This window comes from Symphalangus syndactylus, chromosome 12, assembly GCF_028878055.3.
Source record: "Symphalangus syndactylus isolate Jambi chromosome 12, NHGRI_mSymSyn1-v2.1_pri, whole genome shotgun sequence".
Lineage (NCBI taxonomy): Eukaryota > Metazoa > Chordata > Mammalia > Primates > Hylobatidae > Symphalangus > Symphalangus syndactylus.
Window position 1 is genome coordinate 93,731,561 of NC_072441.2, and position 27,644 is coordinate 93,759,204.

A 27,644-nucleotide genomic window follows, 5' to 3' on the forward strand; every position below is an offset into this window, starting at 1 on the left:
AACCCTCATACATTGCTGGTGGGGATGTAAAATGGTGCAGCCACTGTGGAAAGCAGTTTGCCAGTTTCTCACAAAGTTAATCCTAAAAGTACCAAATGACCCAACAATTCCACTCCTAGGTATATACCCAAGAGAAGAAAAAGCAGATCTTCAAACAAAAACTTGTACACAAGTCTTCAAAGCAGTACTATTCACTATAGCCAAAGGTGGTGACAATTCAAATGTCCATTAACTCATGAATGAGTAACAATATGCTGTATCTCCACACAGCGGAATATTATTTGGTCATAAAAAGGAATGCAGTTGTAATAGATACTATAGCACGGATAAGACTTGAAAGCAGTATGTTAAGTGAAGAAAGCCAGTTACAAAAGACTAACCATTACAAAATTTCATTTATATGAAATGTCCAGAACAGGCAAACCTATAGAAACAGAAAATAGATTACTAGTTTCTTAGGTCCTGGGAGAGGGTGAAAGGATAGGTAATTGATAGCTAAAGGATAAAGAGTTTCTCTTTGTGATGATGAAAATGTCCTAAAGTTGACTGTGATGATGGTTGCACATACCTGTGAATATACTAAAAACTATTGAATTGCACATTCTAAATAGGTGAATTATATTGTATGTGAATTATTATTATTATTATTATTATTATTATTATGAGATAAGGTCTTGTTCTGTCTCCCAGGCTGGAGTGCAGTGGCACAATCTCCGCTCACTGCAGTCTCAGCCTCCCGAGCTCAAGTAATCCTCCCACTTCAGCCTCCTGAGTAGCTGGGACTACAGGCATGTGCCCTTATGCCTGGCTAATTTTTATTTTTTTTTTTTTAGAGAAGGGCTCCTGAACTCAAGCAATCTGAGCCATGATGCCTGGCCTTGGTATGTGAATTATATCTCTAATAAAGCTGTTTTTAAAAGAAACTACCATGGGCCAAACGTGGTGGCTCATGCCTGTAATCCCAGAACTTTAGGAGGCCAACATGGGTGAATCACTTGAAGTCAGGTGTTCGAGACAAGCCTAGCCAACATGACAAAACCCCATCTCTACCAAAAATACAAAAAAATTAGCCGGGCCTGGGGGTGCACACCTGGAGTCCCAGCTACTTGGAAGGCTGAGGCAGGAGAATTGCTTGAACCCAGGAGGCGGAGGTTGCAGTGAGCCAAGATCACACCACTGCACTCCAGCCTGGGCAACAGAGTGAGGTTGCCCAAAAAACAAACAAACAAACAAAACACTACCATGTAGCATGAGGGAATTGTGGTGTTAGAATCGTTCTGTATCCTGTTTGTGGTAGTAGTTACAAGACTATGCGTGTGTTAAAATCCATAGAACTCTACACTCCCAAAAAGTAAATTTTACTGTATGTTTGTAAAAGTAAAATAAAGTAATAAACCTATTATGTGCCCCCTTAGCTGGAATCGATAGTCAATTTCACTTGAGACTGGTGCAGCTAATTAAAAATTTCTGTGTAGGTGCAAAGAGAGCACTCAGACCCAAAGAACCAAGCCTACACCTATTTCCTTGGCTGCATTCTGCAGCAGAAATCCAGATAAACACAGAGAGATTATAATTTATGTAATCCTGTCTCCACTTCATGCTTAAAGCAGAGTCATTGATTCAGTGGTCCAAGCTTTCATTCCAAGCCCCAGTAACCCCTGATGATTTTTCTGAATTCTCCATTGTACACGTACCAGATACTGAACTTGATCTGTCTCTGTAGAATAAATCAGCAATGGAAAAAAAAATTATACAACCCTTCAATTCCAAGTCTTCAAAAGATTCCCCAAGACTTGCAAACGGGAAGTACTGTGGGATACTGCATATTTACCAACAGGAGCTCTGGATTCTGGCTTTTGGTTGGGGTGAGGAGATTTCAGGAGGAGCAAGTACAGAAATGGTGAAAAAAGAGACAAGATGTGGAAAGTGCTCTAGTGTCATAAGGAGAAAACAGAAGACTCCAGAGACACCTGCTATCAAAGATCGGAGAAATTCCCAAACTGGAGAACATCCTGGAACAGGAGCAAAAGCAAGAAACCTCTTGGGTTCAGCAGGTCCTGGGCTGTGGGTGGTCGGGGAAGACACTCAAGAGCCCAGAGCATTTTAAGGCCGTCACTAACCACATGTAAACAAAGTGATATTTGTAGATATTCTCCATAATTAAGGTCTTTCTACAACATGGTATTCGGAGTGCATTCATAGGTTCAGGTTGGGTGGGCTCCCTATTCAGCAGGTTGTATTTTACCAGAAGCTGAATGGGATTTAATATTAGGTAAAAAGACACTACCAAAATATAATAAAATTTAGACCCTCCATGCTAAGATCAATGCTTACTCTTGAGTTATAGAAAACTTGGGCAAAAACCACACCTGCCACCTGTACTCTTCTATTTTCTTGGTTCCTCCTACCTTATAGTCATCTTTTATCTACCACCACCTCTAGCCCTAAAGCTCCTAATACTCCACTAATCTGTCCCTCTGAGGATGGGCTCATTGATATATTTGCTGCAAAATCACCTTGTTTTGTAGCCGCCCTTTTTCCCATGGGTAATGCATATATCTGAACCTACCCCACGTAGTCATTCACTTGGAGACTAATTTGAAAGATCTGATTCCCAGAAATCTGTTTTAATATGAAGCCTATAAAACTTACATATGACTTTCTGTGTGTCAGTCAAAATTTTTTTAGCTCTCACTGCAATAACCTCTCAACAGTGGGGATAGAATGAGGATAAAAGATACATGAACAAATCATTGCTAAAACATTTTGAGAGCTTTCATCTGAACTAACTTTGAGAGTTAGTTTAAAACCACACCAGGAAACCAGGCCTGATACACAGACCTTCTATAACACGCTAGCCCTCATGTTAGTATTTGGCCCTTATTGGGTGAGGCCATGCTGCTCCCCTCTACTGATGGAAAGAGTCTTCTACTGATGGGAAGGAGAATACTTTCCCATGGATTTTACATCAGAACTCTCCTACAACATATTGAGTCATCTGGGACACTTCATTTAGCGTCTCTGGGCTTCAGTCTCCTCATCTCTGAAATGTACAGGGGCAGGTAGGGTGGGGGGAGCTAAACCAGGTCATCATGAACATCCCTTCCAGTTCTAACATTCTGTGACCATTTCACTGGTGATAGGGAAGCCTCAAGTCCTAATATCTGCTGAGTCATTCTGTCTCAGGCTTTGGATTCATCTTCCATTGCTCTGATTGAAAAATGATAAACTCTGTGGTAGGGATGCATGTCCCTGGAATGTACCAGTAACCAGAGGCACAAAGGTCCCTAAGGTCCCACCTGTATTAACTGGGATTAGGTATAGCAGCACATAATGGAATGCCCAAAATAACTGAGACTTAAACATAAAAAAGTTGTTCTCCTACAAAAAAAAAAAAAAAAAAAAAAACACATACACACACACACACGAAGAAGAAGGCAACGTACACAGAGACTAAGATTCCTTCTAACCTTCTGTTCCACCACTCTCAGTGCATGGCTTTCACACTTACAGTCCTGGATGACTACTGAAGCTCCAGACACCACATTCAAATTCCAGGCAGCTGGAAAGATAACGGAAAAAAGGCTAAATAGGCACACTTTCAGCAGTCACCTCCCTTTAAAGAGCCTTCCTAGAGATCTGTATAAAGTTTGCATTTGGATTTCAATGACCAAAATGTAGTCACAAGGCTACATATAGGTGCAAGGGAATCTAAGAAATGTAGTTTTTAAGTGGGCACATTGCTGCCCTCAGTGATACAGGAGCTCTGTTGACTGGGAATAAGAGAATGAATGCTGAGTAGACAACCTGCAGTATTAGCCACACTACTTTCATGTCTTCTGGAGTACCTGCACTGTCCCTAGGAGGAGCTCATTCAGTGCTGTTGATTTGACCTGACTGTCAGCAGCAGGTGATCTGATCTAGAAGTGGCTTTGCTTTCTGCTGGCATAAACAAGCATCCTCTAGTCTGGTCCTCAGAACAGAGACTGCGCATATAAGCATGGTTTTTCTAGTCTTTGAAATTACAAATTGGTCAAAAACATTGATGTTCTCTCTTGGAAACCACAGCTATGTGTGAAAATTAAAAGAAGTTACTTCAATGTTCTAAGCTACTTAGACTTCTTAGTTAAATTAGAAATGAAAACTCACTGTGTCATTCTCTGTCCTCATATTCACTCAGTGATTCTCCCACCTACAAATTCACACAGACCAATGGAAAGTAATTTCTTTTCTTCTTTTCTACTTTTTAAAATTGTATTATTATTATTATTTTGTAGAGATGAGGTCTTGCCATGTTACCCACGCTGGTCTTGAACTCCTGGCCTCAAGTGATTCTCCCACCTCAGCTTCCCAAAGTGCTGGGATTATGGGTGTGCACAACTATGTCTGACCTGATAGAAAGTGACTTCATCTGAAGGAGTGTAGAATCATGGATGAGTACCTGGTGTGCCTTAACTGTGCTACTGACCCATTCTCTCCTAAGGGTAGGCTCCATATACATATTCCCTCAGGAGAAGAAAGCACTCGTGGACTAGTTCTTCTTGTCCAATCCCTGTATTTGTAACAGTTCCTTGCCCATAAGAAAAGGAAAATGAGAAACAAAGTGAATTATGTAACTTGCCTAATTTTAGAGGCAGAGATTAGGTAAAATTTGGTTCTCGGCTCCCAGTATACTGTTCAAATCAATACAACCCAAACTATATTGAAAAAATATATATCTACTATTGAGAACCAAATGTTTAAAATTATGAAGCATTTTCAATTGCTATCTGCACTGATTTTGTTATCCAGAATTTTGATTCTTGATTTTATCTTGCCTAGGTCCCTGTAAGAGTCATCAGTTTAATTCAATATTTATTGAAAGCTTACTCAGTGATCAGTAACACGTTATGAGGGAGATAAAAAAGGATCATAAGATATGGCCTTATAATTCTATTGTATTGTTAAGATATATGACCATGAATTAATGAAGTTAATTTTCAAATAAATATACCAACGACTGTCTATCTATGTGAGTGGTATATCTTCTTAGGAAGCATTTAGCCCAATGATGGTGTTGTTGGTCAAAATATTTTTAGAATTCATATTTGGGAATTATTTTCAATAGCTGAACCAAATTATCTTAAATGTCCTCAATGGCTGTTCAATGTTTTGCTTTGAGAGTGGATTTTATTTGGGGGAGAAAGTCAAAGTCATTCAGACCTGAGTCTGATAAAGCAGATTTGAGTGGTTTGGTTTCCTGGTAACATTCAGTCAGCCCAGGATGGCCTTCTTCTAGGCCTCTTTTTCCATGATAAAAAGAGAGTGGTTCTCAAACTTGAGTGAGCATCAGAATCACTTGGGAGACTTCTTAAAACACATATTTCTGGGCTCCAATTTCTGATTCATCAGGTATGGTGGGGAGGCCCGATATTTTATTTTTAAATTTAATTTTATTTCATTTCAACAGTTTTTGGGGAACAGGTGGTTTTGGTTACATGGATAAATTCTTTAGTGGTGATTTCTGAGATATTGGTGCACCCATCAACTGGGCAGTGTACACTGTACCCAATGTGTGGTTTTTATCCCTCATTCCCCTCCAACCCTTCCCTACAAGTCTCCAAAGTCCATTATATCATTCTTATGAGGCCTGGGATTTTATATCTCAAATGAGCTCCCAAGTCAGGCTAATGCCACTGGTTAGGGAATCACAGTTTAAGAACCACTGCTTTAAGACAGTTATTTTAGGTTTTTCATTGCATATAGCTGCACTTAATCTTTTCAGATACGGATCACCCCTCCTCTCAAGGAGCTTCCTTCTTGCCTCTTATGCTGTGTCCTGGGTACTTCGTGGCCTTGCACATTCCAATTAGGCAACTGGATGTGTGCCCGAAGCCCCTACCACAGAAGGGATCACTTTTAGCCACAGCCACAGAGGATGGTACCAAAGCTTATGATGAAAAGTGCCCACGGGCATTTCTATAATTAAAATTTGAGCCTTGCCCAGCTCTGAGGAGTGTTACAGAAGGTTAAAGCCAGAAGGGGTGTTAATTATCATCTAGTTCAATTCCCTCTACCTCCTCTCCCCTCATTTTAGAGCTGAGGAAAGCAGGGCCCAGAGATGCTAAGTCCAGTGTCCAATATCACCCAATAAATTACAAAAGAGTTATTATGTACAGTCCATGAGAAAGCGTCACAGTCACCCTCTAGCTTCAGAGGGCAGGGTAGTGATCTCGCCCTGTCAAAGCCAAATGCAACATGAGATAGGTCTGATATGATGTATGTATCCCCCAAATAACAAATAATACAAATCTGATAGCATGTTTCTACCCTAAACAGTCCAGCAGTTTGGGGTCTATAAAAAAAAGTATAGTACTTTACCAATGTGGGTTTTACTCCGGTCATAAAGCCATGTTGTTAAGACATACATAACCAAATACTCATTTTTGCATGCAGTGGAGTGTGCCAGAGTCTGAGTCCTGCATTCAGTTGACTCTGTTAGCATGTAATCAAAGCGGCATCTCCTGAGCGCAAAAGACAGCTACAGCAATCCTGAAGAGAAACACAGCTTTGCCACTAAAATAAACCAAACAACTAGTCAATATGCCTTAATCTCACAGCCTAGGTCTGGCTCACCTATGGACCATAGATAGGGCCAATCTCATTTGAATTGCCACTGAGAATATCTAGCCTTAGGAAAAGTTAAAACTTGTAATGATACCAATCCCTTAGAGTGGTAGATTGGCAGCAATCAGCGAAACATTAAAACTTGGCTACAGAACACTGAAATATGCTAGGTAGGTGCTGTGGTTTGAATGTATGCCTCTCTCCAAAATTCATATGTTGGAACTTAAATTCCATTGTGATGGTATTAAGAGGTGGGTCCTTTAGGAGATGATTAAATCATGAAGATGGAGCTCTCATGGGTGGGATTAGTAACGTTATAAAAGGGCTGCAAGGAACTAGCCAGGCCCTCTTGGCCCTTCCACCTTTCCACTGTGCTAGAAAACAGCCTTCCAGAGGACACAGCAATAAGGCACCATCTTGGAAGCAGAGACCATACCCCCACAAGACATCGAACATTTCTGTTCTTTATAAATTCCCTAAGTCTCAGATATGTTGTCATAGAAGCACTAGTTCACTAATACAGTAGGTGAGCTACTTAAAAGAGCATTAAAAAAAAGTCAAAAAGAGAAAACAGCTAGTCTTAAAATGCTATGGGGCTTAAGTCATTATTTCTCACTCTTTTTAGACACCACAGAAGATCTAACTCTTAACCTGGACCTATTCAAAGATAGATGTTGAGAAACACAGATCAATGGCTCAAAAGCTTCTGAAAGTGATCAAGTAGAATATTTTTATTTTTAAATGTAAAATATCACCCCCTACTTGTTGCGAAAAAGTGGGGTGGAGGAAGTAACACCACTATTCATCCCCTCTATGGTGAAATATTCCTTATACTTAAGATGTAGTAGTCCACTCCATCTCCAATGATACATCTGTTTGTAGCAGATGATGGGGAGGTGAAGTGAGGGGCAGCTAGAATGCACATCCTCCGACTTTCTTTTTTGTAAACATTCACAGTGTTTACATGGGATCAGAGAAATGGCCAATAAACCAAAGGGGTTGATTTGGCTGACCCCTAACAGTGTCTTAAGCATCAGTACAGTCAACATGTGTCCCAGTTTCTTTCAAATTGATACCAATTGATCGAATGACACTGACATTTTGGAAGCAACAGTCAAGGAAGGGGCTGCTGTGAAGGGTGAGTTGGAGAGCGGCAGACAGAAAGACTGGAGTTTCGGGAAAAGCAGAACCTGGGGAAGCTTGATTTCTCTGTCTCACTCCCTGGAATCGGCTGGATTTCCAATGGTGAATTAGGTTTGCAAGCCCCAGCCATAGGTGCCCAACACCCTGTTCCATTTGCTCTGCCTCGCAGTATTCTTCCCTGCCATCCCTACCCCTGAAGCCCTCTTTTTGGCCCCCAGAATCCTGCTAGAAACTCTCCTCTAGAAAACCATCCTGACCAATCTACCTACTGGCTGTACCTCCAGCAAACTTTTAGATACATTTCCTTAAAGTGGGTCCAGTGCATTCTTGAATGTAAACATCTTATCCTCCCCTGTTTCTAGTCTATCAAAAGCTGCTCTTTTATTTCCCTTATGGACTCTGTCCTCATCACTTTCCCTGTTCTTCCAGCTTCTCCCCTTAGCCCATGGGGTGCTAACTGTTTAGGTTCCAGGAAAAGGCTGCCGATCTGCACTCCTTAACTGCCCCTGTATGTTAGGGCTGAGTTGGTCTCAGATGCTGCTTTCTTGCAGGCTGAGAGAGCTTGAAAATAGAGGTCTGGGAAAGGTCTGAAGAGTCCTAAAAAACTCACAAGGGCAGGCGTGCATGGTTGCTATGGTTACCTGGCAGCTTGGTTGTCTAGCCACCTCCTCCTGACAAGGCAACACTTCTCTGTGAAGCACAAAGAGAAGATACTTAAACCCAATTCACCCCAAGAGCCGGGGGAGCAGTGACTTAGTCACATCGTCTGCTTGTCACGATGTCAACAGCAAAGTTAGGGGTCACCGGGGCTGTGAGGGGAGCACACATGGAAAGCTACTTTGTGAATATTTAAGATTAGAATGAGATTAAACAGCCAAGCCAATGTGCCCTGCACTCTCTGAATTTTGTTCAGTTTTGCTTGAACTAATGCCACATCTGTCAGTGTGGTTCTTGCCGTGCCTGGCAGCCAAGCACATGGGCACACACAGGGCTTGGCAGTGGGGAAATGGGCTGAGACCCAGTCAGGACAGTCTCGTCTTTCTACCTGAGCCTCAAACTATGCTTTTCCAGGCTCCAGATGGTGATCATGATTGTTAAAAAGCAACCATTATCCCTGTTAATGAGGATAATAAAACTAAACAATTCACGAGCACCGACAACATATGGAACATCCTCCAAAACACAGATTTACCCAGCATTATCAGGAAATGAAGTTTTCCACATCAGTGAATTTTCTGGAAAATTAGGGCTTACCTCTTTTTTTAATCTTCAGTTTTTTTTATTTCAACAGTTTTTTTGGGAAACAGGTGGTATTTGGCCACATGAATAAGTTCTTTAGTGGTGAGTTCTAAGATTTTTGGTGCACCCATCACCCAAGCAGTGTACCCTGTACCCAAAGTGTAGTCTTTTATCTCTTGCCACTGCCCACCATTTCCCCCGAGTCCCCAGAGTCCAATGTATCATTCTTATGCCTTTGTGTCCTCATAGCTTAGCTCCCACATATGAGTAAGCACACATGATGTTTGCTTTTCCAGGGCGTACCTCTTTAGCTCTAATATTTTTTTTCTGAAGATATTAACCAGTTGAGATGGAAATACGTGTCAAACATGTAATACATTCTCCCATCTTGCTAAATGGTATAACAAATACTACATACGCCATTTTTCCTGGATCTCTCCTTATGAACATGGAATGAACCACAGGGCTGGGGAGAGGTCTCCATTCATACCATCTTTGGGTCTTGATTGGGACAGTTAGCCCACTTCGCCTTGACCTAGTCAGCTGTATTCAGGTCTCTCTGCACTTGACAGTAAGCTCCTTAAGAAGGAACCAGGCCTTCCCTATCCCTCACCTTCATCCCTTACAGCCTTGCCACTCAAGAGGTGGCCCTCAGAATAGCAAATCAGCACCACCTAGAAGCTTATCAGAGAAGCAGACTTTCTGGCTCCATCCCAGACCTACTTAATGAATCAGATTCTGAATTTTAACAAGATCCACTGGTGATTCATATGCGCATTGAAAGTCAGGAAATATTACCCTCCAGTTGTGTATGCCAGCTTGTCCCTGACCAGTTATATCAGCATCACCTGAAGTTTCTTGTTAGACACAGAACTTGGGGCCTGGTACAGAATCAGAATCTCTGAGAAGTGAAACTCAGAAATCTATTTTTATCGAACTCTACAGGTAATTCTGATAGAGTATCCAGCCCTAGGCCTTGCTCAGGGGAGGTACTCAATAAGTCTTTATTAAATTTAATGGAATTCTTATATTTGTGTTTTGTGGTTATCCTATCTCCTGGATGAGCAAGGTGAAAGGTGTTCATCCTTTTGTCTACGTAGGTACAATTCCCATTTCTGATTTTCTAGCATAGTGACTAAGATCTCTAGCTTCACTAGTGAAAGAAGCCAGATACACTATGTAGATGTTTTATGATTGTATTTACATGAGACATCCTGAATAGACAAATCCACAGAGACATAAAGTAAATTAGTGGTTGCCAGAGACTGGAGAGAGGGAGGAACGGGGGAGTGACTGCTGGTGGGTATGGGGTTTATTTTGGGGGTGATAAAAATGAAATGTGAAATTAGATGGTGGTGATGGGTACACAACTTTGTGAATATACTAAAAACCACTGAATGTACCCTTCAAAAGATAAAGTTATGTGAACTGTATCTCAATTTTTAAAAGGTCTCAGGTTTTAGAATCAGGCCACCTATGTTCAAATCCTGGTCTTGCCACATAGAGGCTATGTAATCTTGGACATGTTAATTAATGTCTTTGAGACCCAGTTACATTGTCTGTAAAGAGAATAACAAAGTGCCTATGCCAGAGGTTTGTTATGAGATTTAAATAAGATAATCTTTGTAAAAAGTGGCATGTGTTGGCTGGGCGTGGTGGCTCATGCCTGTAATCCCAGCACTTCAGGAGGCTGAGGCAGGCAGATCACCTGAGATCAGGAGTTCAAGACCAGCCAGGCCAACATGATGAAACCCCATCTCTACTAATAATACAAAAAATTAGCTTGGTGTGGTGGCGGGCACCTGTAATCTCAGCTACTCGGGAGGCTGAGGCAGGAGAATCGCTTGAATCTGGGAGGCAGAGGTTGCAGTGAGCCGAGATCACACCATTGCACTCCAGCCTGGGCAACAAGAGCAAAACTCCATCTCAAAAAAAAAAAAAAAAAGTGACAGGTGTTAGAGCTCAAGACACACCACCCCACAATATGACTGCAGGAGACCAAAATACACCACCCCAAAAATAGACCTTTTTGGCATATCATTTTGAGCAGGTTATTTTGAGAAATTGCAGACACAGGGTAGCTCTGAAAAGTTGCCCTTTTGTAAAGGAAATTTACATTTATAAAGGAAATTTTTATTAGTAAAGATGTCTGTACCAGGAAGAGAGCTACTCCAAGATAACTTTTATCACCTGAGAAACTTTTATCTTCATAACAAGACAATCTTTGTTCACCATGCTTTTCTTCCCCTCATTCTTTCGTAACTAGTATGCATACCCCACAGAAGCCCCAACTCTTATTCTTTAGTGTAGCTCAGCATGCTGTTATAAGCCTCAATCATCTCACCATTTCTTTAAGTCACATTTTTGTGGGACTCCCATGCATACACTATTAAAATGGCTTTTCTCCTGTTAATCTGTTTTATGTCAATTTAGTTTGTAGGCCAGCAAAGAACCTAGAAGAGTAGATGAAAGCAATTCTCTTCCTACACTGGTACGTCTCAAGTGCTAATACATTTTTCCTGCTGTAAGGGTGAAAAAAATGTGTAATGTCTTTTTGATCACCCATCACAAGGATTACAACCAACACTCCTATAATAAAGGACAGATTAATAAGAGGCGAGCATTACAAATTTATTTAAAACCAAAATGTTATGTCACACAGGAGACTTCAGAAATGCAGACCTAAGAGCTGGGCATGGTGGTGCCTGCTGTAGTCCCAGCTACTCAGGAGGCTGAGGTGGGAGGATAGCTTGAGCCCAGGAGTTTGAGTCCAGCCTGGGCAACGTGGAAAGACCCTGTCTCTTAAAAGAAAAAAGAAGGAAATGAAGAACCAACGACCCAGGGGAAAATATTGATTTTTTATGCTTGGTTTCAATGAAGAATGGAAAGCTGTGTAAAAATGTGATTGGACAAAAGAGTATGAACTAATAGCTGTAGACTCAGGGTGTTGGGAGAGGAAGCAGCAAGGCCTGTCCAGATTCTTCTTGACCTCTCTGTGTAACACTCTTTCCTCCATGCATAGGACAGAACATCTGTCACATAAAGAAGATCAGAGAGTGAACTCTTTAGGTTTTGTGGCTTGCTTTGGGGAGAGAAGTTTTAGTTTCAGTGACCTGCTTTAGGGGAGAGGAATTGTATGACTCACTTCCAGAAAGAAAGACAGGTGGGAGATAGGTCAGAAAGACCTTGCTTCTGAGACCCTTCCAATCTTTTTCAATTCTAAGTATGTAGCACACCAAAGCGCCATATTTTGGAGTATCGTGTTCTGACCTTCGAACTGCTCATTTTGAATCCAACAATTCTTAAACTTTAAAATGCATAAGAATCACCTGGTGAGCTTCAAAAAATGAATGCCCTTGGATTTTCAGATTTGTAAGTCTAGAGAGTGGCTTCAGAATCAACATTTTTAATATGCTCACCATTCTGATTACAGATGGTCTGGAGATGACACCATGAGAAATAGTATTCTAAACTCTTGTCAACTGGAAAAATAAACAAGGTTTTTAAATTATTCATTTGTTTCCCATTTAGAATGTATAAACTGGAAAGAACATTGCTTCTACCCTTACACCCCCCAAAATTTTGGATAATCTACAAATTTGTTTTTCTTGGACCTATCAGAGAGCTGAGGTTGAAAGGGAAACCAGCAAACCCAAAATCTAAGGAAACACGGACATCTCCAAAGGGAGACAAACACAAGCACTTGATTACCAAGGGCAGAGGCCACTGGTCCCAGATAAGGATAATTCAATGAAAATTTTTAGCAAATTGCTAAGGGCTGAGTTTAGGCTAGCAAGAGACTATTAAAGCCCTGGGGACCCAGACAAAGGAGAATTTACCCCTTCTTGCAGGCTTTTCCCCACAGACCTTACTGAGTACACACAAAAAAGATCGGGAGCAGGACAAGAGACTTCAGATAGCATCCCATGTGCTGCAAGCCTGGGAGAAAGTAACAGCTGCCCCCACGGGAAATGCATAAAGCCACACTTGGATCTTTGTCCCTGATATCTCCCCTACAGAACAAAAGCCTTAAAATGTTGGTGGAAGGCAACAATCCCTGTCGCTCTTAGGGCACTGATAAAGAAACCATTGCACCTGGGAGAAGAAGAGAGGTGGGGGGCAAACTCTCCAGCTATAGGAAGAAGCAAGTATATGTTTTGGGCCCAGACCTACAACTAACGGTAAAAGAGGACCATTGAGAAAGCCCCATCCCCAAGACTCAGAGACACAATGCCTGCCTATACCTGAGACTTCTTTTTAAAATAATTTCAGGCCAGGCGCGGTGGCTCACGCTTGTAATCCCAGCACTTTGGGAGGCCAAGGCGGGCGGATCCGAGGTCAGGAGATCGAGGCCACGGTGAAACCCCGTCTCTACTAAAAATACAAAAAATTAGCCGGGCGTGGTGGCGGGCGCCTGTAGTCCCAGCTACTCGGAGAGGCTGAGGCAGGAGAATGGCGTGAACCCGGGAGGCGGAGCTTGCAGTGAGCCGAGATTGCGCCACTGCACTCCAGCCTGGGCGACAGAGCGAGACTCCGTCTCAAAAAAATTTTAAAAAATAAAATAAAATAATTTCAAATTTGATTTTAGATTCAGGGGGTACATATGTAGGTTTGTTATACATGAGTATATTGCTTGATGCTGAGGTTTGGAGTATGAATATTTCTGTCATCCAGGTAGTGAGCAGAGCACCCAACAAGTAGTTTTTCACCCCTTATTCCCTCCCTACTCTCCCCTTTTAGTAATCCCCAGTATCTATTCTTGACATCTTTTTTTTTTTTTTTGAAACGGAGTCTCGCTCTGTCGCCCAGGCTGGAGTGCAGTGGCGCGATCTCGGCTCACTGCAAGCTCCGCCTCCCGGGTTCACGCCATTCTCCTGCCTCACCCTCCCGAGTAGCTGGGACTACAGGCACACGCCATCACACCTGGCAAATTTTTGTGTTTTTAGTAGAGACGAGGTTTCACCATATTGGCCAGGCTGTTCTTAAACTCCTGACCTCGCAATCTGCCTGCCTCAACCCCCCAAAGTGCTGGGATTACAGGCGTGAGCCACCGCACCCGGCCTTGTTGCCATCTTTATGTCTATGAATATCTACTGTAAAGCTGCTACTTATAAGTGAGAACATGCAATATTTGGTTTTGTTGTCCTGTTGTTAATTTGCTTAGGAGCATAGACTCCAGCTGCATCCATGTTGTTGCAAAGAATATGATTTTATTCATTTTTATGATTGCATAGTATTCCATGGTGTATATGTACCATGTTTTCTTTATCCAATCTGCCATTGATGAGCACCTAGGTTGATTCCACGTTTTTGCTATTGTGAATACTGCTGCACTAAACATACTAGTGCATGCGTCTTTTTTGTAGAATGATTTATTTTCCTTTAGGTATATACCCACTAATAGGATTGGTGAGTCAAATGGTAGTTCTGTTTTAAGTTCTTTGAGAAATCTTCAAACTACTTTCCACAGTGGCTGAACTAATTTACATTCTCACTAAGAGTATGTAAGTGTTCCCTTTTCTCCACAGCCTTGCCAGTATCTGTTATTTTTTTTACTTTTCAATAATTGCTATTCTGACTGATGTGAGATGATATTTCATTGTGGCTTTGGCATTTTCATTTCTCTGATGATTGGTGATGTGAAACATTTTTCACATGTTTGTTGGCTGCTTGTATGTCTTCTGAGAAGTGTCTGTTCATGTCCTTTGACCACTTTAATAGGGTTATATGTTTTTCACTTGTTGAACTGTCTAAGTTACTTATAAATTTTGGATATTAGACCCTTGTCAGATACATTGTTGCAAATATTTTCTCCCATTATGTGGGCTATCTGTTTACCCTCTTCATAGTTTCTTTTGCTATGCAAAAGCTGTTTAGTTTAATTACGTCCCATTTGTCTTTTTTTTTGCGATTGCTTTTGAGGAGTTACTCATAAATTCCTTCTCAAATCTAATGTCCAGAAGGGTATTTCCTAGGTTTTCCTCTAGGATTTTTATAGTTTGAAGTCTTAGATTTAAATCTTTAATCCATCTTGAATTAATTTTTGTATGTGATGAAACGTAGGGGTCCAATTTCATTCTTCTGCATATGGCTAGTTGGTTATACCAGCACCATTTATTGAATAGGCGGTCCTTTTCCCATTGGTTATTTTTGCCAACCTTGTCAAAGATCAGATGGTTGTTAGTGTCTGGCTTTGTTTCTGAGTTCTCTATTCTATTCTATTGGTCTATGTGTCTGTTTTTACCAGTGCTATGCTGTTTTGGTTACTATAGCCTGATAATACAGTTTGAAGTCAGTTAATGTGATGTCTCTGGCTTCGTTCTTTTTGCTTTGAATTGCTTTGGCTATTCAGGCTCTTTTGTGATTCCATATGAATTTTAAAATAGTTTTTTTCTAATTCTGTGAAAAATGATAATTAGTAATTTGATAAGAATAGCATTGAATATAGATTGTTTTGGGCAGTATGGCCATTTTAACAATATTAATTCTTCCAATCCATGAGCATGAAATGTTTTTCCATTTGTTTGTATTATCTCTGATTTTTTTCAGCAGTGTTTGTGCGTGTGTGTGTGTGTGTGTGTGTATGGCTATTGTAAATGGGATTACATTCTTGATTTGGCTCAGTTTGAACGTTATTGGTGTATAAAAATGCTACTAATTTTTTTTACATTGATTTTGTATCCTAAAACGTTACTGAAGTTGCTTATCAGGTATAGGAGCCTTTTGGTAAAGTCTTGAAATTTTCTAAGTATAGAATCATATTGTCACAAAGAGAGATAATTTGACTTATTTTCCTGTTTGGAAGCCTTTTATTTCTTTCTCTTGACTGATTGCTCTGGTTAGGACTTCCTACAACTGAGGCTTATTTAGAACAACAGAGAATGCTTCCCCCATACCCTACCACCAGGCTAACAAGAATCTAGTAACGAATAATAGTAGTCTACTACTGAGAGAGAAGCAAAAGCAGAAAGAGAGACCCTCACTGGGCACCATGCAAAGGGAAGACCTAAAGCTGAGTATAGAGCAGATATTGGAAAAAACCTTCTGGCAAACCAGCCCCCACCCTAAACACAAGATATGGAGGAATACGGAAACTGTGTTATACCGAGGGTAACCATATCAACAAAAAAATTCCCAAACTGGTTCAACTCTTAAGAGGATTGACGCATCTCCTATGTTAAATGCCAAGAATAAGGAAAAGCAAGCCCAGTTCCAGGTCTAACAGCTATAGTCATATATCTCTTAACAGGTGGGATACATTCTGGGAAGTGTGTTGTTAGGCAATTTTGTTGTTGTCCAAACATCACAGAGTGTACTTACAGAAACATGGATGTAGCCTACTACACACCTAGGCTATGCCATATGTTATAGACTATGGTTCCTAGGCTACAAATCTGTATAGCCTGTTACTGTACTGAAGACTGTAAGCAATTGTAATACAAAGGTCTAAGTAGTTGTATATCTAAACATATTTAAGCACAAAGCAAAGTAAAAATACAATATTATAAATTCATGGAACCACTGTTGTATATGTGGTTTGTCATTGACCAAAACATCATATGTGTCACATGACTGTATTTAACTCAGCCTCTACTAAACTACACAAGATGTCTAGCATTCATCACAAAATTAGAAGGTATACAAAGAAACAAGAAAAGCAAAAACACTGTCAAGAGGAATAGCAATCAACAGAACCAGACTCAGATATGACACATGGCAGAACTATCTAAAGGGGAATTTAACATAACTATGATTATTATATTAAAATACTCCAGATGAAAAAGTGACAACAGGTATGATGATATGGGTAATTTCTGCAGAGAGATGAAAACTATAGAAAGAATCTAAAGGGAATGATAGAAATAAAAAATACGACAGCAGCTCTGAAGAATGATTTCAATTGACTCATCAGTTGACTTGAAACAGCCAAGGAAAGAATAAGTGAAACTCAAATAAGCCAATAGAAATTACCCAAATTTACCACGTGCAGTGGCTAATGCCTGTAATTCCAACACTTTGGGAGGCTGAAGCAGGAGAACTGTTTGAGCCCAAGAGGTTGAGACCAAACTGGGCAACATAGTGGGACTCCATCTCTACAAAAAATTTAAAAAGTTAGCATGGGTGTAGTGGTGTGTGCCTGTAGTCCCAACTACTAGGGAGGCTGAGGTGGGAGGATCCCTTAAGCCCAGGAGGTAGAGGCTGTGGTGAGTCATGATCATGCCACTGCACTCCAGCCTGGGTGGCAGAGCAAGACTCTATCTAGCAACAACAACAACAAATTACCCAAATTGAAACCCAAAGGAAAAAAGAGTAGGCAAAACAATAACAACAACAAAAACAGAAGAGAGCACCCAAGAGTTGTGCAACAATATAAGTCTAATATGCATGTAATTGAAATCACAGAAGAAAAGAACACAAAGCAAAAGTTTGGATAACATATTTAAATTTATCTTCATTTACAGTGCTCTCCATTTCTTTGAGTAGATTCAAGATTCTGTCTGGTATCATGTTTGTCTGCCCAAAGAACTTCCTTTAACAGTTCTTGTAGCTCAAGTCTGCTGGAAATAAATTCTTCCAGTTTTTGTTTGCCTAAGATCTGTATTTTTTCCTCATTTTTAAAAAATGGTTTTGCTGGGTATGGAATTCTAGGTTGACAATTTTTTTCTTTCAACTGTAAGAATGCCACTCCACTGTCTTCTGGCTTGCACTGTTTCCAGTAAGAAGTCTGCTGTAATTGTTTTCTTTGTTCATCTAAATACAATGTGTCTTTTACTTCTAGCTACCTTTCAGAATATCCCTTGTCTTTCATTTTCAGTGATTTGGATTATATATGTAGATGTGTGTGTTTTGCTATTTATCCTGCTTGATGATCTCTGAGTTTTCTGGATCTGTAATTTGGTATCTTAATTTTGGACCTAAATTTGCCTAACATTAGGGTGTAATTATTTAGCTGAGAACTAAAGAAGGAGATCTTAGTCAGAAAAAGAAAGGGTAAGCAATGTTTCAGAGAAGAGGGTCCAAGAGACAAAAGAAATGGCATGATTAGTAGCCTACAGGTAAGAAGAGATCCTCACACTTTAGGCAAATTAAAAAGACTGTTACAACTAAGTGAAAAGAGTGAATGCAAAGGTGCAATAGATAAAATCGACAGAGGATTCATTTTGGAAGACTGTGTAACCACATTAAGCATTTGTTATTATGGTAAACAGTTAAGGTTTTTAGGCAGTAGAGTGACATAATCAGATTCAAATTCCTAAATCCTAGTTCATAATGATCACTCTGCCTGCTAAGTAGGGAGTAGATTGTGTGCAATGTCTTAGAAGCCAAAACAAATTTTTGGATAGAGTCTTAAGCTATGGACTCTTCTCTTCCATATTCCTTTACCTATTATATACCTCCTAGTCTCCCTGGAAAACTTACCTATGCTATGGTCCATTCCTTTGGATCTTGCTAAATGTTTATAAATATCTTTCACACAGCTGAACTGTGTTTTCCAGACTCCCTTGCTGTTAGATGTGGCCACGTACCTGAGTTCTGGCCAATATGATTAAGAAATCAACTTTTATTACTCTATATCACTAAGATTTAGGAGTACATAGTTACAGCAGCTCACCTACTCTTACAAATACACCTAGTAACTACATAATTAACAAGTAAACTAAATTTCACATGGCTAGTGAATTCCTTGGATTAATATATTATTGCGTGAAAATGTTATATCTTATAGGGGCACTAAGAATTTCATAAATAGATTAAGAAAACCTAAGTAAAAGTTTGTGTATTCTCCAACTCACACAAAATCAAGGGCCACACACTTTATTTTACCAGTCTACCTTTAGGAAGTTTCTGACAAAATCTTTGGGATTTATCCTCTTAATTAAGCATGGTATGGTACAATGGAAAGTTCCTTACATTTGCAATAGGGAGACTAGCATTATTCTTTCTGAAATGTTACTGACCAGCCATGTGTCCTTAGAAAAAAATCTTTTTTATACTTTTAGACATGAAATCTCACTCTGTCACTCAGGCTGGAGCACAGTGGTATGATCATAGCTCACTGCAGCCTTGAACTCCTGGACTCAAGTGATACTCCCACCTCAGCCTCCCAAGTAGCTGAGACTACAGCCATGCATCACCATGCCCAGCTAATTTGCTTTTACTTTTTTAGAGTTGGAGGTCTCACTATGTTGTCCTGGGCTAAGGCAGTCTCCCCCACCTCAGCCACCCAAATAGCTGGGATCACAGGCACAAGCCACCACACCCAGCAATTTCTTATTACTTTGGTTTCCTTTTTTTTTTTTTTAATCTGTGAAAGAGGGAATAATAATACCAATTTTCATGGGTACAGGATTATACCATGAGGACTAAACAAGGCAATATCTGTATGGTAAATTGCTATAATTGTACTAATTATTTTCTCTTCCCTGTATCTACACCCTTTGCCAGGCGAAATCTCTCTATCAAAAGGAATGGAGTACATTTCCCCACACCTTGGCACCGAATTCATGTGACTTGCTTTGGCCATTATATGAGACGTTGCATGGTTTGCTTGCTTTCTTGTGCCTCTTCTACCTTTTCTTTCATTACCATGAGAACATGCCCAGGTTTGCTTCATGAAAGATGAAAGACACATGGATCAGAGCTGAGTCCCCCAGGTCGTCTGATAGCTCAGATCAATTGACAGCCCCAAACCCCCAAATATGTGAATAAGCCTAGCCAAAATCAGCAGAGTCATGTAGCAAACTCTAGACTTATGAGCAATAAACCCATATCGTTGTATGCCCCTGCGATTTCATAGTTGTTTGTTACACAGCATTATTTTGACAACAGATAACCAATAGTCTGGGAGATTAGGCTCCCATAAACTGTAAAGTATTACACAAATGTAAACTATTAAAGCTTAACGATGGTGGAAAAATATATACGTATCCAAGGGCTCCCTTGGTCTATGAGATATTAGAGCCTATGCCAAATCTCATTAAATCCTGTTTCAGAGAGTCATGTGATCCCAGTTCGAGTTGGACAGGACATTAGAGAAGGTCCAGTCTTATCATTCTACTTGTGTATGAAAACTTTTCTCAGTAACATAGATTCTCTTTTGTGTGTACCAACAGACTTGTTCCTTCTAGCACTTCTATGCTCTAACAGTTATAAAAGACATCATCTTTAAATCCTGCCATCTCTTTAGCAATCCCTGTGCACACAACCCAGGAGGCTGGGTTTGGTTCCATCCCGCTCATTTGACCACTTCTCTGTGTTGACATCTGTCAGTTATGCTCTGATCATGCTGCAATTTGCAATCTTTCCAGATGCTTTCAACATGCGGCCACTTTGACAAGCTAAAAGCTGCTAATGCTGCATCATTTATCACATTTTCCCATATATTACATTAATCTTAAAGACCCAGCTTAATGCACACAAGGACATCCTCCCTGAATACAGAAGGGCTAGTCTACAAGTTTCATAAAATAAGCATCCTCTCAGATCTCCAAAGGAATAAAAAGCCACAAGAATAAATTGGAAGAGAAACCAGGCAAGCTGTTTTGTATTTTCTAAAGGAAGGAGGAAATTATTTAGCCTGATTTCTCTTTCAGGCATCTCACACATTGTTATTGCTGAACAAATACTTATTATTCTCTGAACAATGAGGTAATCCGAGATGGACCTTTTCTTCCCTAAAAGGAATAAGGAGTCTTTCCAGGTCCCATTTCTGCATACTGGATGGTATCTTCACCTTAGCTGCTGAAGGATCCTTTTTTCTCTAATCTAGAATAAGACAGGAGGCAGAGTGCCTGTCTAGAAAAGTGACAAATCAGACATGACATACATATAGACCCATTACTTCTGTCATATTTCTCCTCTTAACTTTTCTCAGCAATTAAGGTTTCCATGAGCCTCCCACTCCTTTTCAAATCCTGCTCGTGAGGCAGTTGTAATTAAATCTCCTTAATTTCCCAGTGCTGCTTCTTCATAAAATAACTTTATCTTAGAAAAGTTTCCCTTCTAAATTTCCCCAAACACTCTTTCCTAACTAGGGCTGCGATGGAAAAAAATCTTTTCCTTCCTTTCTTCTAAGTCTAAATTCAAGTCAAGCACTACCTCTTGTAGGAAGCCTTCCCTGGCAACCTAACCCAGCCTCATTTCCAGGCTCTTTCTCTGGACTCCCATAGCTTCTTATACACACCTCTATTACAATATTTACCACACTGTCTTGTAATCATCAGTGTCCTATTGTCTCCCACACTCAGATTGTGCAAAGAGGACAGGCCATGCCTCAACGGACTTTGCATCCATGGAGCCAGTTTTGCCAGTAGAATACGAGAGGAGAAACACTGACCACTTATCCACCCTCACAGCAACTATTTTGTTTCCCCTGAGAGTGCTGTCAATGTGCTAAGCTTCATTAGGACACCGCCTTTGTTCCTACCTTGTTAGCATCACAAAAAGAATAAGATGTCATGATTTACCTGGTGATGAGCTTCATGGAATCTTCTGAAATTGTCAAATAATCTATCAAGTAATCTTTGAACACCTGACATGGGGCCAGATTTGTACTAAGCACCACAGTGGGAAGGGAGCAGTAAGAAGGATATAAAACTAGGTTTCAGATCATAAGAAATACATTATCTCGTCAGAGATTTAAACATATGTGTGTAAAACACTAACTTTACATCACAGTATATAAGTGTTGTTTAAGTCACATAGACAATCATAGCTAGTTAAAGAATTCAGGCCAGGCACGGTGGCTCACGCCTGTAATCCCAGCACTTTGGGAGGCCAAGGAGGTTGGATCACGAGGTCAGGAGATCGAGACCATCCTGGCTAACACGGTGAAATCCCGTCTCAACTAAAAATACAAAAATTAGCCGTGCCTAGGGGCGGGCGCCTGTAGTCCCAGCTACTCGGGAGGCTGAGCCAGGAGAATGGCGTGAATCCGGGAGGCGGAGCTTGCAGTGAGCCTAGATCGCGCCACTGCACTCCAGCCTTGACGACAGAGCGAGACTCTGTCTCGAAATAAATAAATAAATAAATAAATAAATAAATAAATAAATAATTCAGAGAGGGAGAAATTACTGGAAAAGGAGGAACGCTTTTCAAGGCAGCTTTGCAAAAGCAGCGAGTGTTGGACCTTGAAGGAGGGTAAGATCCCAGCAGAGGGAAGAGGTGCAGGCGTCGCACTTGCCAGGAACAGCATAAACAAGGGCGCCGAGAAGGATCTGCACAGTCTGTTTAGATGTAAAGAATAATGAGTAGACTCGCCCGCTAGGATGAAGGTCCTGTGATGAGAATAATGGGAAATTAGGTTCCAAAGCCTGGCCAAATTATCTTCATTTTTCCCCCCAATAAAAAGAACTGCCCAAGTCACCTACTTCTGAGAGGCCCCATCCTTGTCCTGAACAGGAAATGCGCACTTAAGCAGGGAATGTGCAGTATTACCACAACTCAGCCACCACCAATTACTCCTCAAGAGCACCATGTTAACTCCTTGCTAGCCAAGTCAGTTTCTCACACAGATGAAGCCATCTGTGCTTCATTTATTTCCACCAACCAATTTAAAGTGTACAACCGTTACATGCTAATCCATGTGCTAAACTCCCTAAAGCACTCAAAAATGAAGAAGATAGAATTCTTAACCTCAAAGAATGTCTTTTCCTCTTATTTTTCTTCTTTCACAGTTCTCTGCTCTTCTACTATTTCTTAGAGACGGTATTCATTTAGGAGTTCCATCAAACATTCTGTAGCCCTACCTTGCTAAATACATCTTAATCATGCTGGTAGATTTAAAAAGAGAAGAAAGACAAGCCAGTAAATAATTTGGCTTCGGAGGGGAAGTGGTTAAATTCTCAGCGCTTTCTTTATAATGTTAGATCTTCAGCCATTCTCCCCTCAGTGGTTAAGAATGGCCTCTAACTGCCAGAAAACGTCTTCTGCATCTCCCTCTGATGAGAAACAAGACGTCTCTCTTCTTGTCTAAATAAGGAATTGAACCCATGGCCAGGCCAAGAGAGTACAGTCCAACTCACCCTTCTGAGCATGACGTGGTCCAGTCTCTGAGCAGGTCCCCAAGACAGCACAAGATGCCTGAAAAACCTCCCTTTCACTGTGCCAAGCCATGTGTCTCCTTTCATTTAAATACTTCCTGAAATCTCACCGTCTCGGTGCTCCCTGATGACTTCAGAGAATAATGAACTCCTTCCCTTCCTCAGATCCTGTCTCCCTACAAAAGGCTTTTGGCCACTTTCCCTGATCACACCCCCAACCCCAATCAGGCTTTGCATTCTTCTTTGCTCCACACTCCTAAATATATGTGCCCTTGAAGTGTACTCACTATAAATAGCCTGCATTTTAACTCATCTGTGATACTGTAAACCCCTTCTGGCAGTCCAAGAAGTCTTGAGCTTGTTATGATCTAGGGAACTAGCCTTGTTTGGGGTTGTTATTGTCAATAAACTGAGACAGGACTACATCAAACAAGCATTTGTTCGCATAGTATTTCCTCACTTATGCCACGTGAATGATAGCAACTGTAAAAACCAATTATTTCTATAGCATTTATAAAATGCTTTCAGATCCATGACTTTATTTTATTTTTCTTCAAAATAACCCTGTGAAGTACCATTTGCATAATCCTCTCTTAATAAGGAAATGGAAGTTAAAGGAGATTTAAAAACTTGCCTTTGGTCAAGCAACAAACGGGGCCAGGAAAACTATTTGGGAATAATTCCATGTAGATGCTGCACCTGACACCATAAATAAATCTCAGATGGATTAAATGGTTAAACACAAAAAATAAAACTATTAAGAAGAAAGATAGCTAAAGATTTGCCTGATCACTAGATGAAGAAAGGTATTCTACACATAAAAGCAATGGAGGCCAGGTGCAATGTCTTACACTGGTAATCCCAGCACTATGGGAGGCCAAGGAAGGAGGATCACTTGAGCCTAGGAGTTTGAGACCAGCCCGGACAACATAGCAAGACCCTGTCTCTACAAGAAAAAAAATTAGCCAGGTGTGGTGGCACATGCCTGTAGTCCCAGCTACTTGAGAGGCTGAGGCAGGAGGATCACTTGAGCCCAGAAGATTGAGGCTGAAGTGAGCCATGATCACATCACTACATTCCAGCCTGAGTGACAGAGCTAGATCCTGTCCCCCCATATACAAACAAAAAAAAGCAATGGAAAAAATCTCAAAGAAAAACATTCTGCTCTTGCCTGCCACCATGTAAGATGTGTTTTTGCTCCTCATTTGCCATCTGCATGATCGTGAGGCCTCCCCAGCCATATGGAACTCTGAGTCAATTAAACTTCTTTCCTTTATAAATTAAAAAAAGAAAAGAAAAGATCAGTCTACATAAAAATATAAAACACTTATGTGTCACAAAACCAAATAGAAAGCCAAATAGTCTAAGGGAGAATTGCCTAAGAAAGGAGTGCCTTCTCAACTATAGATTTCAGGCAAATGTATTTTTAAATCCCTCTAAATTAAAAGATATTTAAAAAAGAGCAAACAACTTGTAGAAATGTAAACACAAATAGCTAATAAACTTATTTTTAAGGTTCAGCTTGAGTAAAAATCAAAGATGTACAAAGTAATACAATAAAACACTGTTTTTGCCTGTCAATGTAATTGTAATGGCAATACACAATGCAAGTGATGGTGCAGTGAAGTGTACACAACCATTACACTGATGAAAGTATAAACTGATGTAATCCTCCTAGAGCAATTAATAACTACCTACCAAGACCCTAAAAATATTCAGACATGTTGATCTAGTAATTCCACTCTGGGAACCTATTTCATGGAAACAATAAGGGATATTCTAGAAAATTTATGTATGTTAATATTCATCAGCAATATTTAAATCATAATTAATTTGCACAAATCGACATTCTATTATATGCAAATAATGAAAATGCTAAGTAATGATAATAAGAAATAATGTATATAAAGAATTATAATGAAAGAGCAAATATATTTATCATATATAAAAGAATATAATATATAATCTATTATATCTTATACATAATACATATAACATACATAACATATAGTAAATGATATATTTATCATATTATTAAATAATATTAAATACAATGTGTTTATATATTATATATTATTAAATATATGTATATAATACATATATGTATGTATATACACACGTTGTATTTAATAATATTATATATTATCATATATTAAATATCACATGGTATTTGCAATACTGTGTGTATATATATACACACATATTGTATTTAATAATACACACATTGTATTTAACTCATTATATACATACACACATATTGTACTTAATAATCATATATTATCATATATTAAATATCACATGGTATTTGCAATACTGTGTGTGTATATATATACACACATTGTATTTAATAATTATGTATACATACATTGTATTTAATAATATGATAAATATTATGTCATTTAATACATGATATATACACACACATATATATATATACACACACACACATACACATTGTATTTAATAATATAAGCTTGATTATATAACTATATGTATGAACAGTTAGGTTCTCCAGGATGTAGACAATAAGGAGTTAGGAAAGCAAAATATTTTATCAGGGAGTAATACCTGTGAAAGACAAACAGCACAATTGCATGGGACCCTCAAACTACAGTGCAGAGGTAGAAAATCAGTGCCAGCCCAACAAGTAGCAACAAAGCAAAGACTGCCCTTTGAAAGAGCCCTAAACTGGGAGAAGTAGCCAGGCTTTGTGGCACAAGCTGGCCCAGTCACCTGCTGGGACCACCACTAAAATAGTGGGACCTTGGCTCGAACGCTGAGGCCAGTCTTGAAGGAGCTAACAGCTGGACTCAAGGTGTCTCTGGAAGAGGGAGCTGAGTGGTCCACAACTGTATCTACATAGAATAAAGGCTGGGAATGTACCAAAACGGTAATAGTGATAATGGAATTATGCATTATCCTTATTTTCCTTTTTATACTTTTCTATATTTTTCATGTTTTTGCAGAAAGCATAATAATCAGAAAAAAAGTATTATACTCAGAAAAATCTGATTTTTTAATTTTAAAATGAGGACCATCTAGGGATTTCTGTGTTCCTTAGTCTCTCTTACTTCCATCTTCACACATCCTTTGAAAGTGGTAGTCCTAATGTATTCATATTAATAGTTTGCTTAGAGACATTTGTGTTAGGACATTATTTCCAGAACAAGACAAAGCCTTAAATTACACACACATACACACACAGAGTACTGCTTTTGGTTTGCTTTCTGCAGTCTTGTTTTTCTTCAAGTTTTATAAGGAAGTTTGCAGTTACTCTTTCATTGTTGGACTGCATTGGAAGAAAGAGAAAGAGTATGGGTGGGCAAAGATGGGAGTTTGCACTTACTGCCTGCTACATGCAGGGCAAGAGTAGGAGTTTTGCAAAAAACAAGGTCCAGAGTCAAGTACGTAGCCACACATCTAGTAGAAGCTGGAGACAAAATTCACTCCAGTCAGTTTGGTCTCAAATCTTTGCTCATTCCTCTAACCCCTAGCACCTTCAATCAAGAAATATCCATATCCTGCAGCTCAGCAAATTTGGCAAAGCTGATCATCAGAAACACCGTTGCATGCACTGTGGAGTTCTGCCAGGAGTGGGCAGAAAGTCAAGAGACTTGTGTTCTAACCCCGGCTGTGTTCAAGGTGTCAGATGACTTTGGACAATTTGTTTTCTTGCCCATGGAAGCAGTGGCTGGGACTAGTGGTTTCAAAAGGGCTTTCCTGCCCTTAACCTCTGACTCTCTCAATATTCATTTATTTGTGCATTACATATGAAATTAATACATTCATTTATATATGTATATAATGCTCTCAGCAAGCCAGTGCTATTGCCATGCCACATCTAAATAACTCATGAACTCATTCTGCTTCTATAGAAAATTGAGATCTTTAAATTGTTCCCTGCTATTGCCTCACCCAGAACTACTGATAAAGACAATTGCATTCAGTGCAGCATTATTTACCAGCCAAAGACTGGCAACAATTCAAACACCAGTGGATAGAGGACTAATTAAATAAGCTATGGCACAGCGTTGCAATGGAATACTATGCAGACATATGAAAAATTTAGGGGACTTAGCCAATACTATCTAGGCTGGGCTTCTGGGACACGACATTCTCATATTTCCCTCCTCCCTGATTGGCTGTTCCATCTCAGTCACCTGTGTCGGACCTTCTTCCTCTTCCCAACATCTAAATGTGAAAAGGACCCAGGAATCAGTCCCTGGCCTTCTTCTGTCTATATTCTCTCTCTACATTCAATCCCAAAGTTTAAAATAGTGTCTGATGATACCCAAATTTCTATCTCCAAATCTAGCCTAAGCCATGCCCTCTAAACTAAACATCTCATTGCTTTCTGAATACTGTATTCATTAATATTTGAGTGCCAATTAAGGGCCAGGCACCGACTGTTCTAAGCACTGAAATTACAGCAGTGGAAAAACAAGACAAAATTTCGGCCCTCCTTAACATTCCAGCAGCAATATCAGAAAATGAACAAGGGAATGGTAATTATGTTCTATAATGCCAAGTAGTGCTAAGTGCTGTGTGGGAAAATAAAAACAGTAAGAGGACATAAGTGATGGGAACTCTTTGAGATGGGATGACCAGGGAGGG

At 39.9% G+C, this 27,644-nt stretch overlaps 1 protein-coding gene across 10 annotated transcripts in view; it reads right to left on the reverse strand.

Annotated features, from left to right (window-relative positions):
* The window catches only part of RXRG (retinoid X receptor gamma), a 236,359-nt gene that overhangs the window by 103,625 nt on the left and 105,090 nt on the right, over positions 1-27,644 (reverse strand). For 9 of the 10 annotated variants that reach the window (XM_063625028.1, XM_063625025.1, XM_063625023.1 and 6 more), the window contains one exon: positions 3,512-3,562. The exons of the other annotated variant lie outside the window; for it this stretch is intronic. Coding sequence is in view for 4 of the 9 variants with exons in the window: in XM_063625025.1 (XP_063481095.1) it covers positions 3,512-3,562 (51 nt within the window). In the remaining 5 variants the exon portion in view is untranslated. The remainder of the gene's footprint in view (positions 1-3,511; positions 3,563-27,644) is intronic. 10 annotated transcript variants of the gene reach the window in all.